Consider the following 24,722-nt stretch of genomic DNA (forward strand, 5'->3'; position numbering starts at 1 on the left):
TCTTGAGAAGCTCAATAGCCTGTTGTTCCAAGAAACCGAAAGTGTCGAAACTAAACGGAATGAAACAATGCTGGTTAGCTGTGCAAACTTCCTCATGCTTCTCCATCTTTCCTGTCGCTGCTCTCTTAGCTGCTTTTTCTACTTCAAAGACTCTATTCCCAAGCCCTACCAACGGAGAGGCGCCAGCTGTGCAGTTAAATAACTACTCGGTCGCTACTTGCTTGAAGAGCGAGTAGGTGTAATCGGTCGGGGATTAATCGGGATTAATCAGACAATTTTTCATAACACTATATTTCTTTACAAATAATTATTAAATATATTTAACGTTGAAATACCAACATAATAAAGCCAATTAAGAACTCAATCAATCAATAAACAATTAAAACACTCAATCAACTAAAATAAATATGATTAAAATGTAGAACTTTACAGAATCGAGAGTTGGTCGAATCGGCGAAATGTCGAGTTCAATGTTTAACATTGAAATAGTGAACACAATTACTAGTCTAATCGGCTAATTGGGCCTAATCGGCCGAGTACTCAGGGAGTTTTTGAGCCCGATTGTGATCGGGGATTAAATTGTTAGTCGGGTCGGCTAAGCAGTGAGTAGTGAGTACTCACAGATTACTTGGGGAGTACTCAACGATTTAATAGCCCAGGGCGCCAGTTATATCAACACATGCATGTCTCTCCTCAGACCAACTGTATATCAATACATCCGCAAGCCGAAGTGTAGATCTTCCTTCATTCGGATCAGTGAGAAAATTCACGGGAGCCTCTTTCTTTACTTTTCATTAATATAATAAAAAATGTTAAGTACATACAGGAATCAAAACCAAAAATTACATGGATTACACACACAGGCCACACTGAAAGCTTGGTTATAGCCAATTAGAACCAGCACCAAACCCTTGAACTGCCTTGCCTGTTTCATGCATACCACCACCACGTCAGCCTCTCCTATGCATGAATCATGAACCTCCATCTCCCACAAGGCCAACCTAGCACAAAGCAAACATCTCTGTACCAGAAACAATGTCAGATTAATAATTCCAAAAGGAAATACGCCACCATATGCATTACCAAGGCGCAGCTGTGGCCCAACAAGAACATTCCTCAAGGCATCGACACGCCAGGAGATTAAATGAGCATGAGAGAAGAACCAGATCCAACATATTTGAAGATGAACGCAACAACAGTAAAACAAAACGAAGCAAAACAAAAACTCTTCAAAACTAAAAAAAAAATTCAAAGAAAAACAGCATAGATTGGGCTTATTATAGATCTTCGTTCAAAAGTGGGAAGAAGAGACTCACAAGAATATTAGGCTTGGTAGCAAGCAAGTCCTTATGTACATTAAATTAAATATAAAACCAAACATTTTGGTTCTTCGATCTTATGGATTCTTTTTTACATGGAGACCTTATTCAGTTCTTGCCTTAATAATTTCAAGCAGGACAGCCTAACGCTTTAGTCAACACTACAGCAAAGGATAACATACTCGTATCTTAAAGAAACTCACCTCCATCTATAATCATATGTTTTCAAACCAGAACCTCACACTTTCTGTTGTCACAACTGCAAACTCTCATCATAAAGATATACGCATCTGTCTGTCATCATCTATCTATAACCCATAAATCTCGGGATGAAGGCGGGGGGTGATTACTACTTCTAGTGGCGTTGCTTTGGCGTTAGTTAATCCTGCAGTCTCAGTCATATCCACGGGCATATCCATTTCAGTCTTTGACTCAAACTCATGTAGAAACCGAGCCAGGACTAATGGCACCACTTGAAGCGTAAATGACATCCCTGGACATGCACGCCTACCTGCCCCAAAAGGTATTAATTCATAATGCAGACCTTTAATGTCCATGTTTACATGGCTAGTGAGGAATCTCTCTGGTCGAAATTCAGATGGCTCAGACCACACCAATGGGTCTCTTTGGATCTTGTAAGTATTCACTATTAAGCGGGTGCCTGCTGGGACGTGGTAGCCTGCTACGGTGCAGTCTGCGTCTGCCACCCGAGGACCTGATAATGGACCTGCAGGGTACAAGCGCAATGCTTCCTTCGTTATAGCTTGGAGGTAGATGAGGTTCTTGATATCTGACTCTTCCACGTGTCTATCCTTTCCAACGTGGCTGTCCAGCTCATCCTGGGCCTTCTTCAGTGCGTGTTTATTGTTTAGAAGTAAGGATAGGATCCAAGTAAGAGTAACCATTGTGGTGTCACTTCCACCTGTTACAATGCTCTGCAAAGCAAGAGCAAAGCCACATAAAAGGTTACATCACCAGAAAAACAAAAACACTTCGTCTGAATTAAAACCAGACGTTCAATTATCATGCTATAGTTTCCAATATATCTTTCTATTGTTTCGTATCATGTCACAACTTAGCAGCTCATCTAGCGGTTTCTTAAAATATCCCAGTTAACATGTGTCTTGTTTTTCCGCTGCTCTGTTCTTCATCAGTTCATCCAATATATATATACAATATAGAGAACCTTATTGTCAAATGTCAATCATACGTTTTGCAGTCACAACACGTTAATAACTTTTGAAGACGACAATTAGGAGATAGCTTTTAACAGTCCATCAGTAATAATAGCGTCTGAGTTGAACTATGACGTGAATTAATCACCTTCAAATTGGACATTTATCCTACCTCTAATATTCATGACCTTGATCTAATTATCTAAACATTTAACTTTCGTCGAATATGCTCCGTATACAATAGTTATAATAGTCTAGTATTATCGTTACACGCTTGACACACATGGGACTGATTTCATAGAAAATCTTTACTAGTTATTTATACTTTCACTGCTGAAGTAATTAAGGTCTTAGGAGGAAATCAGACAGATTAGTTTAGTTGTCGACAATCAAAGGATCTAAGACGAGAACCAATGAAGCTGTAGGTGTACTTTTCCAGCATGGTGCTGCACTATACAAATTTAGTTCGGAGTCATTCAGCACTGTTGTCGTATAAAAATGTCCAGAAGGTTATTCAGAAAGGTTTACTTACCAGGCAAGTAGACTTGATGATAGTATCATTGTCGTATTCAGATATCTTTGTGTCTTCCAATATGGACATTAAAACATCCATGAAGTCCTGCTCCCTATTCAGTTCACCGGTTTGTCTCATCCGTTTATGCTCTTCCAGCCATCTCTGAAAAACAGAATCAAGTTCTTTTGCTGTGTTCTTCATCTCTTTCTTGTAACCTTGCAAGTCGAGCCAACTTAGATACGGAAGTGCGTCTTCGATGATGAATAGCCCTAACAGCCTAAAGAAATCTCTCATTCCCTTTTGACATGTCCTTGCTTCTGTCTCATCACAAGAAGACATTGAACCAGAGTATCTCTTTCCCGCAATCATCCTTAGAATCACATTGAGGGTCAAGTCTCCAAACCATTGCTTCATGTCTACTAAGACTGGACCTTTTGCCTTATCATGATTCTTCCACACCTTGTATAGTTCTTGGATAGATGTATTGATTTCAGAGTCCCTAACATGCTTTAGTAGTTCGAGCCTGCGATTTGAGAGGAGTTCCGACATGGTTATTTTGCGTAGTTCCACCCAATACTGTCCATAAGGAGCCATGCCAAACATGACATAATCATAGCCCAGGATCTTTGATGCTGTAGAGGTAGGACGAGAAGCAAAAGCCTTATCATTAGTAGTGAAGCACTCCTTTGCGATATCCGAATTACTCACCACCAATGCATGATTAACACCAATACGTATCTTAAAGATTGGGCCATACTTATCAGCCATGGCCCCTAATGTCTTGTGGCGTAATTCACTCCCTCCTAACAAATGAAGGTGCCCGATAATAGGCCATGCCCCAGGCGCTTCGGGTGCTTCCTTGCAAGTGTTAGTCTTGGAACTAGACCATCTCCTCCACAAAATTAGAAAGTAAAGACTGATAAAAAACACAAGGAGAGTGATCATCGGAGTTGGTAGGTATTGGCCTTGGTGAACTGAGTCCATGGCTTTGTTAATTAGCCTGTGGTACTTCTCAGTTTGCAAAGATCCATAAAATATATAGAATTCTAGTGAATGGTTATCTTCTCTAAGAAATTTTGGTAAAAAGTCAAGGTAATCGCTAAATCCAATTACAAGTAGTCATGGCCATTGTCCTGGTGTTTATTAAAGTCCCACAAGGAAGAAATGTAGGCATTGTCCTTGGTCTACAATGAATTATATAGTATTCCTTTTGGTCTATTAAATGGTCCCAACGCAACTATATGACACAAATGACAGAGACTATATATGCCATGCTTATCTTTTTAAGTCACGATGACAGAGAACTTCTATATCATCTTTTTATTTCTCCTGGTCATCATTAATCTTAAATCATGTAAAATGTTGAACCTTCCTCTAAGACAGTCTTCCTCTAATGATAAAACTCAGTGGGAGGGGTCTAAAAATTTCTTAAGCTTAATATGCAGGTGGGGTGTCTACCTTAAAACCTGTGAACGTAAAACAAAATAAGAAAATATGGGAAGAAGGAGAAAAAAATAAGGAAAAATAAAAGATTATTTGAAATACAGAAGGGTGTGTTCGATCTCTTTAACTGGTCGACATCAAAAGATTAGATACAGTAATATTAATTAATTCTAAAGCCTGCAGCCTAAACTGATTACTTTCTACGTTTGTAGTACGGTACCAGTGGACTGTACGCAATGGTGCGGAACTGCTCTCTTCAGCTCCCTTAATTTTCCACTTTTTTTTATTTCTTAGTTTTAGAACAGATAAAAATAAAAATAAGCCACATACATTGTTTCCTACTCAAAAGTCAAAAGCAAAAGAATTTCAGGGATCTTGAAACTAACTTTTTCTAAGTGGACTCACTGATGAAAACACATACATTGTGGAATTAATCATTTACTAATATGTTGCTGGTGGAAACAGTTGTAGCGTCATAAAAATCTAATTAACCATCGACATGAATTACATCCCAATTTAGCAGTGTTCAAGTTTCCACTATGTATACCTTTCTTATCTTCTATTATTATGTTCAGTCTGGTCAAATAGATGCCCAGATCTCTTAGAGCATCATCAACGCGCAACTATTTTTGATTTCCAATGTGACATGTAGTAATTTTTCTAGCAATTTTGTTCACCAACACGCTGCTAAACTACTGTTTCTATCTCAGCAATTATTAAATTTTCGACCAAAATATTTAGAAATTTAACAACCACTCGCACGGGACAAATTTTCCCATCCACAAATGGAACGGGACAAGTTTTCCCGTTTCAATGTTTTTTTTAGTAAAAAAATTAGAAACGGACGGGACAACTATTTCTGTTTCAATGTTTTGTTTTTTTTTTATAAAAAAAATTGTAATGGACGGGACAAGTATTCCCGTCTGAAAATACAAACTAACAATTTCAGAAAATTGCGTTGGTACATTACTTCATTTTAGCAATTTTGACTGAGTTAAAATGCTGATGTGTAACGTGTTGATGATGCTCTTATTGGTAGTATATTATCTACCTTTTCATCTCATATTTGCATCCCGTTTAAATTTCATAGAATTTGGGAGGAAGGCGTGGGAGAACAAATACTTCTAGCGGAGTCTTCTTTACATTCACTGCGCCAGCACTTCCAGTCATATCCACAAGCATGTTCGACTGAGTTGTTACCTCGAATTGATGTAATAAACGAGCCAGACTTAAGTGTACCACTTGAAGACTAAGCGAGATGGCAGGGCATATACGCCTACCTGACCCAAAGGGAATGAGCTCATAATTTTGACCCCTAACATCAACATTTTTGTCCCTTGTTAGGAATCTCTCTGGGCGAAAATCTGACGGATCGGACCATACAGTCGGGTCTCGTTGAATCTTCCAAAGGTTCACTATTAAGAGGGATCCATCAGGGACATGGTAGCCAGCTAGGTGACAATCTTCTGTAGACACGCGTGCACCAGAGAGTGGCCCTGCTGGATACATGCGCATCGTTTCCTTGACTATGGCTTGAAGGTATGGGAGGTTCTTAAGATCTGATTCTTGAACCTGTCTATCCTTACCAATGCAGATGTCCAACTCATCTTGTGCTTTCTTTAGTGCATGTTGATTATTTAGAAGCAAAGAGACTGCCCACGTTAGACTGACCGGTATCGTGTCACTCCCACCTGCCATTAGATTCTGCGAAAGCAATATTTATACATTAAATGAAGACCAGAAAATGTATAATCATTTTATGGCAAGGCCAAATTAACATATATCTGTTCTCACCAAGCAAGTGGCTTTGTTGATGGTATCAGCATCAAAGTCTGAGATCTTTTCAACTTCAAGAATAGACATCATCATGTCAATGAAGTCTTGCTCCCCTGTGGCCTCCGCAGAGTTTTTCTTCCTTCGATTCTCTTCCAACCATCCTTGCAGAATATTATCAAGTTCTTTCGCTGTGTTTTTCATCTCCTTTCTGGATCCTTGCAAGTCCAACCATCCTAGATAAGGAACTGCATCCTCAACAACAAAACTTCCCAGTAGCCTCATGAAATCTGTCATGGCATTTCGCCATCGCCTTGACTCGCTCTCACTAGAAGCAGAATTTGTACCATAGTATCGTTTGCCTGCAATCATCCTTAATACCAAATTCAGAGCCAAGTTTCCAAACCATTCTTGCATATCTACCAAAACCGGACGACCAGCGTTATTTTGCGTTGCCCACTGATGATGTAGTTCTTTGAGAGAAGTGCTCACTTCCAAGTCTTTAACATGTTTCAGCGACTCCAGCCGGTTATTTGAGAGGACTTCAAGCATGACAATTTTGCGCAGGCGACGCCAATACGGTCCGTAAGGGCCGAGCCCAAACATGGCGTAATTGTATCCCATGAGCCGTCCAGCTAATGAACTAGGACGAGAAGCAAAGGCCAGATCGTTGGTAGTGAAACATTCCTTTGCTACCTCCCAGTTGCTTACCACTACAGCTCGACGAACACCCATCCGTAGCATGAAAATTGGCCCAAGCTTATCAGCGATGGATTCTAATGTTATGTGGGGCAAGTCAGGCCCAAGTAACAAATGGAGGTGACCAATGATAGGCCATGCTCCAGCAGGTTCAGGGGCATGCCTCCTTTTGGAGTTCTTGCTAATGGAACACCTACGCCTCCACATCAGAACATAGAGGGTTGTTACTGAAGTAAAAAATATTAGAACCATTGGGGAAGATAGGAATTGTTGAATTGAATCCATTATCTTCTTTCGAGATTTTACCTGCTGAGTTGGGCAAAGATGTGACTATTTGTAGGCTTTCGAAACTGTATTTCCGATTTCAATCTCTATTTAGAAGGTATGATATATAATACATGTATAGGCTCGTTTTTTAATGCTTGAAGCCCCTATTCTGCATAAACAACATATTAAACGTTGTCTTGCTACGTAATATAGGGGAAACTGTACTTAAATATAATTCTTGTGTTGTTGCCCAACCAACTAATTCCCTCCCCCTTACAAAACAAAATTGAAATCGATCTGTATTACTATTGTATAATGATATCTGTTCCATATTTGGAGATTTTCTGAACCCACCACATGGGTCTCATGTGATCCTCGCATGAGCCTACTGGAGTTAGTAGGTAATATAATGGTGAAATGAGCCCACGGTTCTCTTAGCTTATGAACCTTCCGAGTGTGCAAAGAACTAGAATATATATTGGAATAACTGCATGGCAGTGGGGCGCGATCGTAGCAAGGAGAGGAGGAGGAAGATGAAGAGAGAAGGCTGAAGAAGAGAGAAGGCCGAAGAAGAAAAAGACGGGGGACACAATCCCAGTGACAATTTGTTCGCCTTTTGCATAAAAACATCGTAATGACGGTCTAACTTCAAAATTAAGAGAGAATTGATGGGATAAGTCGAGGTAATGGGATAAGTCATGGTACTGACGATCTAACTTCTGAGCATTTCCAATGCAAATCAGTATTTTTCACTTCCATGTAGGATTAATTTCTGTTTTTTGCTACCGTTTTGGTGAAAAGCAAGGGGGTGCCCAATACATAGGTGACTTTGAATTTTGGATGGAATGTTTGGTTTCTGAATGTAAAAAAAAAAAAAAAAAAAAATAAAAAAAAAAAAGGGGACAGAATATTGAAAACCGAAAAAAAATATAAAAAAATACACGAGTCCGAAGCTCACAACTCAGCAACTATCTCGGTAGCAATTGCAACTCTCGTTTTGACTTAGTGACAAGTGACCAACTTTGTCACCCTTGTATTGGGCAAGAGTTTTTTGATAAAAAACGGTGAAAATTCTCAATTTCCCTCAATACCAACTTGCATTGGGAATGCTCTCATTAGGTCAAGGTCATGGTCAATCCAAGTAAGAAATAATGGATTCAGTATTCAATTTTGTTTATCAGATGGGCTCTGTGATGTGAATTAAGAGTAAGATCGATATGGTCTGATGCATGATAAGAATAATTCAAATGACTGATCTTGGTGTAATATTAACCAAAAGTGGAATTTGTAGGGGTGTTCATTCGGGTTGGGTCGCATTACCCATATCCGAAAATTCGGGTTTTATCGGTTTCGGGTTACCTAATAACTGAACCGACGGATTCAGGTAGAAAGAGCAAAGCACCTACCGAACGCTACTTGAAATCCAATTGGATCGGGTACTCTGTCGGTTTCGGATTCGGGTACCTCGACTTAAGGGTGATAAAAGGGTTGGGTCGGGCTAGCCTGGCCCTCAAACCATAAAAGCCCTCATGATTGAGGGTTGGGTCAACCCGCCCCTATTTTGTATTGAGGGTCGGGTCGAGTAGGGTCAAACATGAAAAATCAAGCCCTTAACCCACCCCTCGATCCTTATTTTTTAGGGCCAAATGAGGGATGGGTCGGGCCCGTCTAATTATACTTTACTAGTTTATTTTATTTTGGTGATTTTTTACTTATTTTTATCATACTTTGATTATGTCACTACAACAAATGAGTTTTTTAGTGACAAAACATTTAGTGACGATAGAAAAACGTGGCTAATGATTGTCTTTAGTGACGTTTATAACGTCACAATTTCTCTAGTGTCTTCCTTTTTATAATAAGTTTTTGGCTACGTTTTTTTTGTCGCTGAAAGCCTTATTTACAATTTTTAGAAATTTTAGAAATCAGAAAAAATAAATTGGCGACAAAAGGACTGTCAATAAATCCTTTTACCAATGATGACGTTTTTCATTTTTTTTTTTTTTTTTGGTAAGCCTGCTTTAAATGAGATCAGTAACTCTTTGATGCTAGAGGGGTTCGAGTCCCAGACCTCTGATATCATCACCCAAAGGTTTTACCGACTTTGCTAGTCGACACCTGCAAATATGTGGGCAAGCCTATTTTTAAAGAGATCAGTAACTCAATAATGTGTAGCGGGGTTCGAACCCCAAACCTCTAGTATCATCACCCAAAGGTTTTACCAACTAAGCTTTTCTCGCGCCCATCCAACTACTTGATAAGGTTTTAAATTTTTAATAAAAGAAAAGGAAAAGTTTTAAATTTTTAACAAAAGAAATATAAAAGAAGAAAGAAAAAGAAAGAGAAAATAAAAAAAAAAAAAAAAAAAAAAAAAAACCCTAGCTTCCACCCTGAATTGTCTTGCTTCTCACCTCCACCACTGAATCCTGAATCACCTTCCTCTACTGGAGAAACGTTTCAGTAGAAGGTACACTCTCTCCATTATTCTCTATTCTCTCTATTAGGGTTTCAACTTTGATTTTGGAGGTTTTGTACTTGATTAACAAATGAGGAAGACATAAGCAGTTTTTGCTGCGCTACGCAACCAAGTGAGTATTTTTTCTATCTCTTCTTCGATCTTAATCTTGTTGAGCACGAGAGCCAAATATTTGGTGCACGCTTTGATCTAGTTGGTCTTTTGAACCCCTATTTAAACGTTTTGATCGAAAAAAAGTTTGCCTTTTAATCACTAAACACCCACAAACAACATTTTGGTTATTTGAACAGCCGAGATATATTATTCTTTCAGTTTCTATTTTTGGGTGTTGAAAATGTTATGCCTTTCTACAAATGTAGTTTTTTAGAAATGCTAATGGTGTTTAACTTCTCTAGATTTATTTGATAAAATGTCAGGCATAAATGTTGTTCGCAGGTATTTAGTGATTTTTTGATAATGGACAACTAGACCAATTATATTTTAACTTGTTTTGCTTAAAAGATACGAAAAACAACTAAAAAGGGTATCAAACTTTACACCTTTTGACAATATGGGGACCAAACTGTTTGATTTTTGCAATGTAGGAACTTCCGTTAAATTTCTCTAACACCGTTTCTAATTTGTATTAATTTGTATTAATTTTTTCAACATTGTAAATTAGAAAATTTATATTAATTTTTTTTCAACATTACAAATTAATTTTCATTTGTATGAAAATTAATACAAATTATAAACGGTGTTAGAGAAATTTGACAGAAGTTCCTACATTGCAAAAATCAAACAGTTTGGTCTCCAAACTGTCAAGAAAAAAAAGTTTGGTCTCCATATTGTCAAAACGTGTAAAGTTTGATACCCTTTTTAGTCGTTTTTTTCTAAAAGATATATATTAGCTTGGACATATATTGTGAGGTGTTTTTTTTTTATGGGATTGAAATATAAAAGCTATAACATTTAGTATTAGAAAATCTTGTTATACATCTAAAAATGCCTCCTCGCGTCTCAGGGAACTTGAGCCTAACCCATGGGAATATAATTGACTAAGGCTGTTGGCAGCCTGGTGTACCATCTCAACTCTATGCATCCAACTCAAAAACCATTGAGTGGATGACTGGAGGCTGTGGAGCAGGTTAGGAACTTACATAATGTTACGCAAGGCTTACTATATATCTCAACCAAGGAGCCTTAAGACAGCTGGGGAACCATGTACTATTCAGCATCAAGCTACTTTGGATGCCATATGTGTAGCATATGTTTTATTAACTTTTGAATTTTAATGTCCGTGTGCATGAGTAGATGAATCTGATCATGTGTTTTGAGTTGCAAGCACTTGAGCAAACTCTCAAGTGGAACTGTGGAAGAAAAACTTGCCATAAGAAAGAAAGGCTAGTCATGTGTTCTTTGGTATTAATTGAATTTTGGTTCTGTCTATATTTTTTCTGCTTGGGTATTTTAAGGTTCTACTAGTTGATGTAGTTCTATACTTGCTTGAACAGGTCTGAGTTTATGAAACTTTTGGTGAAAACTAAATGGGTTACGACTAACACAACTCTCCGGTGGTATGACTATGTTTGTTCTAATTCCAATCTTTTGAAACTCATATGGTTGTTTTGGCAACTCCTTTTCTGGTCAAGATTTGATGTATTATATAGGTAGGCCTTGCAGCTTTGTTAATTTGTCAGGGTTACTTTGAAATTAAAGCCATTTCAATTATTATTACTAGCTCTTATATCTATTTGAACTTTTGTTTGATAGAGTTTCTTTGCTTTTTTGCTTGCAAATATGGATTGCAGGGTCTTAGGCAGGAAACGTCTCAAGGGGGACATGATGCACAACAAGCGAGACTAGAAGAACAACATCAATTGTACTTTCCAATGTCTCGGGGTGCTCCATTATGGTATGGATGTTCTGACTTAGAAACTAAATTTGTTTGGTTATGGTTTCTGGTGCACTCCAATTATGGCATGCTAACTAAAAGGCTAAGAGAGCACCCATTCCGCAAAGATGCTTGTATTCTCTGACATTTTATGGTTTAGTATATATGTTCACACTCGGTAGTCGGCACAATGTTTAGAAACCAGATAGAGTACAAAGGGTGTGATACCCTTCTGCCATATCCACAGAACTCACAAAAGAAAAAGCGTAAAGAACTATCTCTACTTCATTGCTTGTCAAGAAGAAGAGAGTATGTAACTAAAGGATACTAAGGAATGATGGTATGTGTTGGGATTGACATATATAGTTCCCCACTTTGAAATTCCTATTGACTATTATCTTGTTACAGTGTATTTTTGTTGAAGTACTAAATTCCAAGCGCAATTTGAACAACAACAACGCCAGTTGGACTATCTCATGGAGAAGCTTGGCGGTCCTTTAATGTGGTATGAACTATCAACTTAACTATTTTATGATCTGTGTTGGTGTTGTTTTGTAAGGTTTAAGCTGTTTTACTGCGGTTGGAGTGGATGATGGCTAATTTACTGTATTCTTACCACATCAGTTCGTCCTTCATTTACTTTGACACATGTCACTATTGCATTATGTGTCATGCAAGACAGTACACAAAAAAACCAATTTTTTGTTATATTAGCCTATGAGGATTAGCTATTGATTGTTATAGTTTGTACTTACGTGTAGTGACTACTGAACAAAGATTGGGTTTTGTCGTGGAAATTATTGAGCCATAAATCTCAGACTTAGCAATAGACTTTATCTGTTTCTCACTATATATATACGTGACTTAGCAATCGCAACAAGAGTTTACAAGGTTAGACCTACTAATCATTCCCCCCATATAAGTGGTCTCCCTGAAGGTGTTGAACTTGCATCAAATGTACCTCCTGAGAAAGTAATTCTCTTGACAAAATGCCTTGGTCTCATACTAAATCAGATTAATAATGTTCCGCAACACCTCAAACCAGATTTCAGCTAGTAGTTTTCGGACTATGGTTGGTCGATGTGGAGTAGTCGTGACCCAGCAGACCCATGCCCTCATCATATATGTGATTGTTTTATTGGGTATTAGATTGTTGGTTATATATATTTTGAAGCAGATTTCTTGAAGTGTAGCTTGCAGGTACACAAGGAGGTTGGGCCACGTCAAGTTTTTATTAAATAAATGTAACTTTGCTAGAAATACACCTCCTACTTTGTGTTTGCATAAGGTGGCTCATAGTTTTGATCATGATAAAATTTAAGGTGCTAGCTTTATTAAGGGATCATAGCTTTGTTGGTGATACATACCATGTTTCAAGCACCACTTCTTTGGATACATGTTAAACTTAACATAATTATTAGTAGTTCATCGAATTTTAATTTTTATATGATGAAGTTATTATATTTTTGGTTTATCATTTTTTTTGGTGGTCTAATATAAAACATTTTGTGTGCAGGTAATCTTACGTCAAAAGAGGAGGGTTTGGTATTATTATTTTTTTGAAGAAATGGGGGTTTGGAATTGCAAGAGATCTAAGATGAATCTATATGCCATTTTGTCACTTTTTTGTTTTTAGCGAAGACAGTTTCATTTGTAAGCTACTTGAGGGAGTTTAGAATGTTTTATGCAACTTTTATTAATTATTAAGATGAGTTTAAAAAAAAAAATTATGCAACTCTCTTTTGTTTCTAATGGAGTGAATTATATTAGATGATTGAAACAATTAATAACGATATTAGTGATAAAAATAGTCTTCTACAATGCATGTAACATTGGAATACGAACACAACAATAAGATATTTTTCATCTCGAATGACGATCAAAACGTCGTTTATTACACTAAAATTTCAAATTTCTTTTATCTTTATTGACATAAGAAGCGTTGCTAAAAACATAAAAAATTCAAATAATTAAGACTTTTATCGATGATAGAAACGTTGCTATTTCAACTAAGTTTTAAATTACTTTTATTTTTGGCGACAATAAAAACGTTGCAAATAACACCAATTTTTTTTTTAAAAATTGGACTTGTAGTAGTGATTATAACGTCGCTAGTGATGCTAAAATTTTCAAATTTTTTGGAGTTTTGCCAACAGTAGAAACATTGCTAGTTAGGTTTTAATGGCGACGATTTTGAAGACGTCGCCAAAAGTATATCTTTTGTGACGTTATTGTATCTAGAGTATGAAAATGAATCAACGACAAAAATGAAGCAATGGCGACAATAAAAATCGTCGGTGAAGATCTCATATTTGGTGACGATATAAAATCATCGCACTATATCTTTGCCGACTATATCATTAGCGATGATGACATGACACACCAAAAAACGTCGCCAAATTCTATTAGTGACGCTTTTGCAATTTTTAGCGACATTTGTTTTATCGCCAAAGATCTTGTTTCTTGTATATCAATTTTAATTAAGTATACACAACTAATTCTTAAAATAAAGGCCCGATCTTAGAAGTACATGCTTATTTTAAAGTTAAAATAAGTACATAAGTAAAACATCACCTAGAAAATGAATTCAATTCTAATTTTTTGTGGGTATTACCTACATACCATAAAGATCATCTTCACAAAATTTGAGCTCATTTGCAAACCTCTAACCTAGATAAAAATTGTTGTAATTTTTAAAAAGAAATCTAATGGTCCAGAAAATAGTATTTTTGCAATCATCTTTTGCCTAACTTAGAGATATCTAAATGAGTTGAAATTTTGTAGAGATGATGTTTATGGTGAGTATATGATATCTACAAAAAAATTAGGAGAGAGAGAGAGAGAGAGAGAGAGAGAGATTATGTTATTAGGTTGGATTTGCTTTTATGTATGACTTATATACCTATCATTCAATCAATTACAAAAAATGCATATGTTATGTTATGTTCTAATCTATCCCCTATTGAAAACTAATTTAGTGATTTTTTTTATACAACTTAGATAATTATAGTATAATACATAAATATAACTAGTTTTTGGGCCCGTGCATTCGCACATGTTTTTTTTTTAAACGAAGGTAAAATTTATTGGTCAATTAATAGTTTATTGAAATAAGCACAACACAATGGAACTATAAATATATTTGACTTAATTGTTTGTCAAAACAATATAACTAATAAATGAATTATTAACAAACAAACAAATAAAACTATGCTAATCTTCAAGAATCATCGCTAATATCGATGAATAATTCTTTTTTGTCGTTTATGCATATTGAATAATTCTTGTCATTGCTAATTTAGCTTTTAAATCATTGTTTTCTTCAATAATACTGCATATTACTTTATGGAGATCTTTATTTATCCCAATGTAGTGTTGGAGAAGATCATAATTGATGTCATATATTTGTAAATGTAGGTTGAAAGTTTGTTGTAAATATTCTACAAACAGTAGAGATCTAATGGCAAACGGTAGATCTAATGGAACGAGAAGAAGGTAGTTTGCCGTGATCGAAGGCAAATCTTTTAAGTTCGAGTGGTGGAGAAATGCATCAAGGAATGAAGAGGTAGGAATTACAGAGAGAGGGAGAGGAGGAGTCTTTGTCTGCTCAACCTCGGTCAGAAACGGAAAATGGTTAGGTGGTTTGCTATGTCAATGTTCTTTGGGCTTGATCAAGGCAGGAACATCGATGGGAAACTCAGATGTCTTTGGATAGTTGTTTGGGACCGTCAGACACAATGATAGAGGTGAATTCCTGTAGGTGATGTTTTTCTCTAGAGCTCGTTCAGAGAGAAGCAAAACACTATGCTTCCCAGCAGGGAAGGACAACAATGGATGGGTTGACGCAGGTGCAAAGATATTGAAACTTTTGAACCCCCAACCAAGCGTCGTGGTCTTGACTAATCATGTCTTAAGTAATGGCGAACCATAAGTGCCAAACCTAGAGAGGAGAGATTTAAATCCTACATTTGAATGGCAAGACCTTACAACTCTAGCGTGGGAGGCTAGTGTGCCAAGTTACAGTGAGATCAATGTGGTCTATCTTCAACTCTTCCTGGTGGACTTTGACAGTGTTATGTTCTTCTTCTAGTAAAGGGACACCGGACTGGGTTTGGGTCAAAAGTAATCTTGAAATAGTTTTCGGCCAAGTTGACTTCAGGATCATGGAAGAAGGAGACAAAGTGCTAGTCTTTTTTCAATCCAAAAAGGATGTTGAGAGACTTATCAAGATGCCACATCTTCGGAGTGGCGAAGGAGAAATCATTTTTAGGCGATGGAACCCCGAAGTCGGGAGTGTCAATGAAAATCGCTTGAAGTTGACGGAAGTTTAGCTCTCCTTCTCAGGATTCCGTATTCACTTGAAAACTAGAGAGATTTCAAAGGCTCTAACTAAAGCATGTGGTAGCTTGATAGACCTAGACGAGAACTCTCTAGATGTGTGCAGAAAGAAGATTCGGGTAAAATCAAAGGTGGGAGATGTGGGGTTGGTTCCTAGAATTATTCGTTTGGAGGAAAGGGGGTATATGTTCCCTATTTGGGTTGAGGCGGAATTAGATGGGGAAAAGGAGGTTGATATACCTAGTTGGCTGGAGATGGTGAACGTTGGTAGTGTGGTGGCAGAGAATGACACTGGAGAGGGAGTAGAGGAATATAGCTAGCAGTCTAGGTGGCAGCCATACATTGGACGCATCAGGTAGTCTGTTGGGCACCGCGGTAAATGCTCAGAATTTAAATTTTGAATTGGGGATACAGTCGTAGGAGCATCCTTTAGCTCTACAAGATGGTGACACCCCTCTAGTTGGTGATTGTCAGCATCACATTCTGGCAGAGTGTGAGGCAAGGGATATTGAGATGAGCGATCTTGAACAACCTCGAGTCGTGTACCAGGGTGTGATAATGTGGTTAGTGAACAGGTGGCAGAATAGGATAATATTGAGAGTGAACAGGTGGCAGAACAGGGTAGTGTTGAGGTGTCCACACAGTCTATATCTCAAATAGTCCTGATAGAACATGAGTATTTAATTGTTGCACAAAATAGGAAGTATGGGGCCCATAGAACAAGGGGGAGGAGACATCTTTCGGTGGGTCAAAAAGAAGCCCATATGGGTAAGGGTAGGAGATCTCAGTCAGTAGGTGCATATGGGCTTCTACCGTGGCCTAACAAATTTAATTGGAGAATGGGTATTTCTACTGCTTCCAAAGGTAGGGGTAGGCCTGCGAATCCATGCCACCACAGAAAGAAAATTGAGGTAACATATCCAGGTCCATCATTGAGTCTTAATGAATCTGTCTCTTCGATCAATGGAGCAGATAATGCTCTTCCATTCCGTGAGCCGATTGATGACCAACCTATAGAAGCCCCAACGATGCTCCAAGTATGGGAAATGTGGCAGAAATTGCTAGTAACTTATATAGGTGTCAAAATCCAGGAGATGTGAGCGATTGGATTAGATTTATGGTGGTTCCTCTTGCCGTAAATCTCGGTATTGCTACTCGGTCTGGCAGAACTGGTCTAGAAAAACTGTTTGGGGAGTTGCACGATAGCAGCAATGGTGGCATTGGACATGTTGTGGTGGACAGGGATGCCATAGGAGGTCAGGATTCGACTATGGCTGGGGATAATGTAGGTACCCATGTCGATTAAATTTGTGTCTTGGAATTTAAGGGGTCTCGGAAATGATGAAACATGCAATAACTTAAGGTTATTGATAAGGAATTATAACCCTGTAATTTTATTATTACAAGAGACCAAACTGGGGGAGGGACAATATTCTATTCTTGGGGATTTGTGGAGACAGCCATGTGAGTATGCATGTGCTTCAACAATGGGTTTAAGTGGATTGTCAGGGGGAATTATGGTGGCATGGAATTCAGACTTAGTTGAAGTTACAGATAGCTTGTTTGGGGCATACTCATTATCTGTGAAGTGCAATCTTAAAACGAAAGGTTTTTCTTGGCTCATGACTGGGGTCTATAGTCCAAATGATGATAGTAGTCACACCCATTTTCTGAATGAGTTGGAAGATATAAGGGCGTGGTCTGATTTATCGTGGTGTATCGGTGATGACTTTAATATTATACGGTTTAGTCATGAAAGAAGTGGTGGGAGTAGACTTACGAAATATATGCGTAAGTTTGATGATTTTGTTATTAGGAACTACTTGGTCGACTATCCTTTAAATGGGGACTTGTATACATAGGTAGATAAGCGAAGTTTGAGTAGGATAGATAGGTTCCTTGCTTCAGTGGAATGGGATGAACAATTTCCTCAAGCTAAGGAAATTGCCTATCCTAAATATATGCCTGACCACCGGGTTATACTGTTGGATTGCAGTCAGTCGACAAGAGGACCTTTACCATTTCGTTTGAGCTTATGTGGTTTGAGGATGAGAAATTAATGCATTTGATTGACGAGTGGTGGTCTTCTTTTGCTTTTGAGGGTCATCCAAGCTTTGTGTGGTGATGCAAGATAAAAGAACTCAAGAAAAAATTGAGGGTATGGAACAAAAAAGTTTTCGGCAGGGTGGACTTGCTTATCAAATCTAAGTCTCAAGAGATTGATGAGCTTGACAAAAAAGAGGAAACATCTACACTATCACTAGATGAAGAAGTGTATAGGGCGTGTCTTCGGAGTGAGTTGAGAAGTCTCATGAGGAAGAATGAAATATGCTGGAGGCAGAAGTCTAGAACTCGGTCGTTTAAAGAAGGTGAAGAAATACTAGCTATTTTCATAAGTTTGCTAACGCGAGAAGAAAAGTTAACAATATAGACCATTTGGTTATTGGGAACGATGAAGTTAGCGATGAAACAACTATTCGAGATCATATAGTTGAGTTCTATGAAGCGCTTTATTCAGAAGATCCGCTAGTGAGGCCCGAGATGGATGGAATAGAATTTATCAAAGTTTCTGAAGAGCAATCAATGGGTATTGAAGTCCCAGTTGATGAAACTGAGATATTGGCTGCAATTAATGAATTGGGTGGGGAGAGAGCTCCAGGGCCAGACGGTTTCCAAATGACTGTATTCCGAAAGTGTTGGCAAACATTTCAGGTAGATTTTATGGCTGTTGTAACTGAATTTCAAGAGCTTACATCTATGGACAGAAGAAACAACTCAACTTTCATTACCTTAGCTTGGTCGGTGGTATTTATAAGGTAATCTCCAAATTTTGGCTACACGGATTAAGGCAGTTTTACGGACAATTGTGTCGTGTGCGCAAAGTGCATTCATTAGTGATAGACAGATATTGGATGGCCCTCTTGTTGCTAATGAGTGTATCGACGCCCATCTTAGAATGAAGGAGTGTGGCATATTATTGAAGGTGGATATAACCAAAGCATACGATTGTGTTAACTGGGATTTTCTTGATTACTTAATGAAAAGGATGAGTTTTGGTGATAAATTCGGAGGGTGGATCAGATTGAGTATCTCTTCGGCCTCTTTTTCTGTGCTCATTGAAGTTTCGCCTACAGGGTACTTTAGAAGCCAGCGGGGTTTGAGGCAAGGAGACTCGATATCTCTGTTCTTGTTCAATATTGTGATGGAAGCTCTTAGCCGTTTAGCCTTAAAAGCTATGGACCTGGGATATATGAAAGGCTTTAAACCAGCTCCTACTGGTCCGAAGGTGGGCATTCTACAGTTTGCCGACGATACTCTATTTATGATAGATGCTTCAGTGTCTCAACTTTTGGTTGTCAAAGTGGTACTTTTAATTTTTGAGGCATTGTCAGGCCTCAAGGCTAATATGACGAAGACCAATTTGTATGAAGTGGGTAAGGATGATAACTTGGAAGAGTTTGCTCGAATAATGGGATGTGGTATTGGTACTCTGCCTTGTCGATACTTGGGTTTACCTCTCGGTGCATCATATAAGAATAAGAAGATATATATGGGATCCCGTGATAGAAACCGTTCAAAGAAGAATGACTGGGTGGCAGAGGAAACTTCTTTCTAAAGGTACGATATTGATTCTTATGCAAAGTGTGTTAGCTAATTTGCCAGTTTACTGCATGTCCTTGCTTATGATCCCGGTTAGTGTGGCTGAGAGAATCGAAAGAAGGGTTAGAGATTTTCTTTGGGGTACAAAAGTTAAAAGGAAGTACCATTTAGTGAAGTGGAAGACAGTATATGCACACCCAAGGAGAGTGGTGGTCTTGGTTACCGCAACCTTGTGACAATGAACAAAGCACTTTTGGGACATTGGTCGTGGAGATATGGAAATGAAGTTGATCCTTTATGGAAGAGGGTGATTGTTGCTAAATATGGAGTTAGTAGGTATGGTGGATGGCCTAACCAGGTTACACACTCACATGGTGTATGTCTCTAGAAAGGAATTCTCGCAGCTCTCCCTGACTTTCGAAACGGCATATCCTTTGTCTTGGGGAATGGTAATAACATTCGGTTTTGGTCGGACCCATGGATTGGTGCTGAACCGCTACGAGCGAAGTTTCCTTTCATTTTTCAGGCTTCAAGTTTGAAGAACGACATGGTCAGTGAGTTTGGCAGTATGGATTCGACTAGTATCTCTTGGAATCTTCATCTCAGGAGAGCTAGCAATGACTGGGAAATGCAACAATATGCAGAATTTACTGCTATGTTAGGCAACATTGTCTTAACATATCAACGGGACTCGTGGTGTGAGTGTTTGACTAATAATGGTGTTTTCTCTGTTAGTTCCTTCTATGACACCTTGACGGGAAGTAATACTGGCAATGCTCACGACAGTACAAGCTTCCCCACAAAGTTGGTCTGGATAGTCCCCATTCCACTTAAAGTCAAGTTCTTCTTTTGGGTAGCAGTGCATGGACGAACTTTAACAGCAAACTCCCTTATTCGTAGAGGAATGGACATCTCCCCTGTATGCTCTATGTGTCAAACCTTTCACGAGAATATTTTTCACCTTTTTTCATTTGCTCTTTTGCGCTGGAATTGTGGACACTTATGATGCAGTCGGTATGCATTGCATTTCCTTGGATAGCTCAGGTAGATTCTTTGGAGGAATGGCTAGTGGCATGGCATAAGCTCAGAGGAGTCGGCTTTCCTGCTAAGGTATGGAGAATGACTCCGTACGCAGTGATTTGGGTATTGTGGAAATCAATAAACAATAGAATCTTCAGAAACAAGTGTACTACGACTGAAAGAGCTTGTGCGGAAGTGAAGGCTTTCTTATGTTATTGGTCCTCGACAACACTGAAAAGGAAGGACTACAGGTTCAAGGACTTGGTGTTTAACTGGCAGGGGATCATAAATAGTGCTTTGTAACTGGTGGAGTGTTATCCTTCAGGTTGGAGTATTCTTCTAGTTGGTGTAGCTCTTTGTTTCTGTCATGTTTGTGCTAAGGGTGATCCTCTCTGTCACCATAGTACATCAAGACTGTTGGTTTGTGTGGTAAGTATATGTAGGTATGTAATTGATCCCTTCTATTAATAAAATTCAATTATCAAAAAAAAAAAAAAAAGTTCTTGTAGACTTCTTGTAAGTGTTTTATTGCATTCTTTGCTACTGACTGCTCTGAATCAATTCTTGTGGCTTTTCTATCTCCGAGAATCCTTTGTGTATATGTTTTGTATCTAGTGATCTCAATTTCTACCCATGTTTCAAATTGATTGTTTTTGTTCAGCTTGCCTCCATATACCGCTTGAGGCGTATTGATTTTCTTGAGTGTCCTTTTGAGTACACTTTTGAATGAAACCGGTACAATTGTCATTGTCTGCATATAAAACAATATTATATAGTATTTAAAAAAGATAAAAGAAATATTGAGTGTTTATATACTTGGGTAATAATGTCCATACGTAAGGCTTTTATCACTAGCTTGACAGTTAGTTGATAAACCAATAAGCCATAATGGATCCATGGTAACCAAGACCGAAGGCTAGTAGTACATCCCCATATATATGGCATTGTGAAAACTTCCCAAGGGAATCCACTTGGCAGTAGGTATATAATAGACATATTTAAGTAATTGACTCTAACATGCAAATGTTTTAATTGCTCCTCCTCAGTTTATGTCTATGAAAACCTCACATCAATTCTTTGGCTAACACTATTTTTTTCAAATGATATAAAGTCTTTTAATATTTTCATTAAATTTTATTTTTTTTAATCAAAATTACAACTCTTCTCATCTCAATAATAATTTCAAAGTCACATTCAATTATTATATATTCAATAGTTGATATAACATAAATTGACATACCTGTAATTTGAAATCTAAATATGAAAAGAACCTTGGTTGTTGGAGAGAACAAATATGTATTAGATCTTAAGGGATATATCTTTTATAGAGTTTGATTTTTTGATATTAGAAATTCAACTTGATTTTTTATTTTGATATCCTTTTTGATTAGAAGTTGACTATTTTAGAAATTCTAATTTGAGTTGAAAAATACATTGCTTTAACTATTTTACTATGTTGGTCCACAAATTAATGGGCCCATGTATTTGTCATTAGGCTAAAAAGCAAGCCCAATCATTCATGAAGAGTACACCACGTGTGAAGTAACACATATCATTTTGACACTTTGTTATGTTCAGTTGACTAAAGAAAATGTTGTCTTTTTGTTTTCATCTGCTGAGCGAATTGAATACAAGAGACTTGCATCGTGAATACACTCCATATATAACCTTTCGAAGAAAACCTTTTCTCCTTCGTTGTGACATTCCCTCTCTAATCTATTTAACAAAGCTAGTAACTAAATGAAGAAAACCCACAAATCAAAATTTGTAACAGGTGAACCTATATCCGAATTAGATAAAAATTTGATAGTAACATACTTCATAAAGATAGCATACCTCATCATCGTCATCATCCCCATCTTTGTTTTTCTTGAGGCTAGTGGTGCCCCCCTCCTTGCTGATTGGTAACTTCATTGCTCCAATTGGAGTGTCCACATCAATGTCTCATTTGATTGAATAACATGTACCCCTTCCCCTAATCATGTCCCAAACTGCAGAACCCAAGTCCTTAGGTCTAAACGTAATAGGGAGATTAAAGTAGCTGATTCCATTTTTATCGATTTTACTTGATTATGTCAACTTTGCACCTCCAGTGCTCACTCCAAATAGCCAAATTTCAGAGCTCAGTGCATTAAGACCCAAGTCAAAGTCATTCATATTTTCCAATTTCAAATGAAGAAGTGTTACAGTTTCTTCGAAGGAGAATTTCTTGAAGCTTATCTTTTCAATATCAACATCAGGCTTGTACAGAATTGGAATCTCTCCTGTTTTCTCCAGTGGTAGGGTGAGCCTCCCAAAAATAGGCACATCTACAATGAGCTCAACCTTGATCTTGTAGGGAAAACCAATTCAAATAAGGCTCGTGCACGACCTAATTCTTTAGCAGCTACTCTGTATAGTGGATCTCTGACAATAATGGTGACAATTATCAAGCTTTTATGGTTTGTACACTCTATCCTAAATTTCCTTTTGTACACTCTGGATGACACATTACTGAATTGGTTAAATGTAAGTGTATTAATCCTCTTTTCCACACCACTCTGTCTGGCCGTATTCTCCGCTCTGTATTCCGTATTCCCTGCGCTATTTTCTGTATGGCTATGTATTCTCTGATTTGACTTCGTCTTATATTTTCCTTGTGATTTTGCTGAGATGTCTTCGATGTATATTCAATTGGCTTGAGTTGCATTTATGATAATGGAGAGGAGGTATGGTTTTGCTTGACAAATGTGAACGTTAGCTGCAGAACGTTGTGAAATTGAATTTGTATGGAAATGTATGTGTATTGATACTTTCCTTTCCACACCATGCATTATGCCTGGCCGTATTTCCCACTTTTTATTTGGATGTTTATTGTATTGCTACTATATTATCCGTTTTGAATTTTTGTTATATTTTCCTTGTGCTTTGGTTGAAATATCTCCGTTCTTGGGCTGCATGAAGAAACAGAACCTAGGTAGATGAGAGGATATTGGAAAGGAGGTAATAATGAAATTCTTAATGCGTAGTAGCCTATTCTGTCTGATCTACATGCTTGATTCATTATTGTTTTTTATATCATTGTTTGTTTGTTTGTTTGTTTGTTTGTTTGTTTGTTTCTTTGATGATCTCTTGATTTGTGTATGTTTGTTGTGTCTTTTAGCTGATCTTTAATTTGTACTTACATTGAAACGAAGTAAGCCATTACACAATTGAAACTACTATAAAGGAATGGAGTTATTAAAATTTGAAAAATACAGACACCGACCATATTGTCAAAGACCAATATGTGCAATGCTAGTTGCTTAACCAAACTAAAACATGTATCAGGCATCACCTTCCTAGAGTTATAGATAGATGGTGTTCTATTCGTCGTCACTAATGTCGATTATTTCGTTATCTGCAATACCTGTCCTGACTTCTCTATTTTCTTGTCCAACTTGCATGATGTCGTTGTGTAGATCTTGATTCATTTCAAAGAATTCTCGATTAGCTTCTCAAAGGTCACTGATTTCTTTTGCAAGTTCCTCGTTCATTTGTTGGAGGTTTTTTATTTTTTTTATTTCTTTCTTTCTTGGCTTCTTCAAGTTCGATACGTGTGGCTCCAAAGTTATAATCTCTCACTTCAAATTGGTACACATTATGGAGAAATGTGATAGCCTTTTGTGCTCTTCGTTCTCCCAATTTGTGTTGCTTGTAGAGCACCACAAAAGGATACCAAAGTGTCTCTTTCTTCATATTTATTCTCATATTCTTTTGCATCCTCTTTAAGAATTTCTTTTGGTTTTAGCACGTCCATGGTAACAGTAGAAACAAATATGTCACCTTTTAATGTTCTGTTTTAGATTGCTGGTGTGTAGATTCCATTTCTTATTAGCACCACCTCCAATATTGTTTTTCTTGATATCGGTATCACCCTTTCGTATTCCATTTTTTGCTGTATATGAAATTGATTTGGATTAGTATATAATTAATCTATAAGTATATGACCTGCAAAATGAATAATAATTGGAAAACTAAATATTTTTTCTTTTACTTCTTTTAATTGTTAGAAGCATGCATTAAGTTACAAACGTTGTGTTGTAGATTTGTCACATTGGCGCATGTTTAGAACTAAAGAGAATATCCTAATTTCTACTAAAATCACATATCATTATTCTTAAATTTTAGCATGGAAATAAATTTGTGTGTTGAATAGAATTAGATTGTATGGAATAATCCCGTAGTATACATGTGTGATGTATTT

The 24,722-nt window shown here is 37.5% G+C and overlaps 2 protein-coding genes and 1 pseudogene across 3 annotated transcripts; all 3 read right to left on the reverse strand.

Annotated features, from left to right (window-relative positions):
* Window positions 1-757: 757 nt before the first annotated feature.
* LOC147492720 (cytochrome P450 CYP82D47-like) lies at window positions 758-4,532 on the reverse strand. 2 transcript variants are annotated; one of them, XR_015198490.1, is made up of 3 exons: window positions 3,027-4,532; window positions 1,523-2,254; window positions 758-1,021 (listed from the first exon to the last, which is right to left on the reverse strand). XR_015198490.1 is itself a non-coding variant. In XM_086565765.1 (2 exons), exons 1-2 carry the CDS (start codon window positions 3,990-3,992, stop codon window positions 1,628-1,630), a joined length of 1,593 nt encoding a protein of 530 aa, XP_086421891.1. In that variant the 5' UTR covers window positions 3,993-4,532; the 3' UTR covers window positions 1,248-1,627. The 2 variants fall into 2 exon arrangements, 1 of the variants encoding a protein (XP_086421891.1); XM_086565765.1 differs by lacking the exon at window positions 758-1,021 and having other exon boundaries at window positions 1,248-2,254.
* Window positions 4,533-5,307: 775 nt separating this feature from the next.
* On the reverse strand, window positions 5,308-8,077 carry LOC147492721 (cytochrome P450 CYP82D47-like). The gene is made up of 2 exons (XM_086565766.1): window positions 6,246-8,077; window positions 5,308-6,155 (listed from the first exon to the last, which is right to left on the reverse strand). The coding sequence occupies exons 1-2, from the start codon at window positions 7,206-7,208 to the stop codon at window positions 5,529-5,531; spliced, it is 1,590 nt and encodes a 529-aa protein (XP_086421892.1). The 5' UTR covers window positions 7,209-8,077; the 3' UTR covers window positions 5,308-5,528.
* Window positions 8,078-22,288: 14,211 nt separating this feature from the next.
* On the reverse strand, window positions 22,289-22,834 carry LOC147492722 (uncharacterized; annotated as a pseudogene).
* Between the last annotated feature and the right edge of the window lie 1,888 nt (window positions 22,835-24,722).

Source organism: Coptis chinensis, chromosome 6 (assembly GCF_015680905.1).
Source record: "Coptis chinensis isolate HL-2020 chromosome 6, ASM1568090v1, whole genome shotgun sequence".
In the NCBI taxonomy this organism is placed as follows: Eukaryota; Viridiplantae; Streptophyta; class Magnoliopsida; order Ranunculales; family Ranunculaceae; genus Coptis; species Coptis chinensis.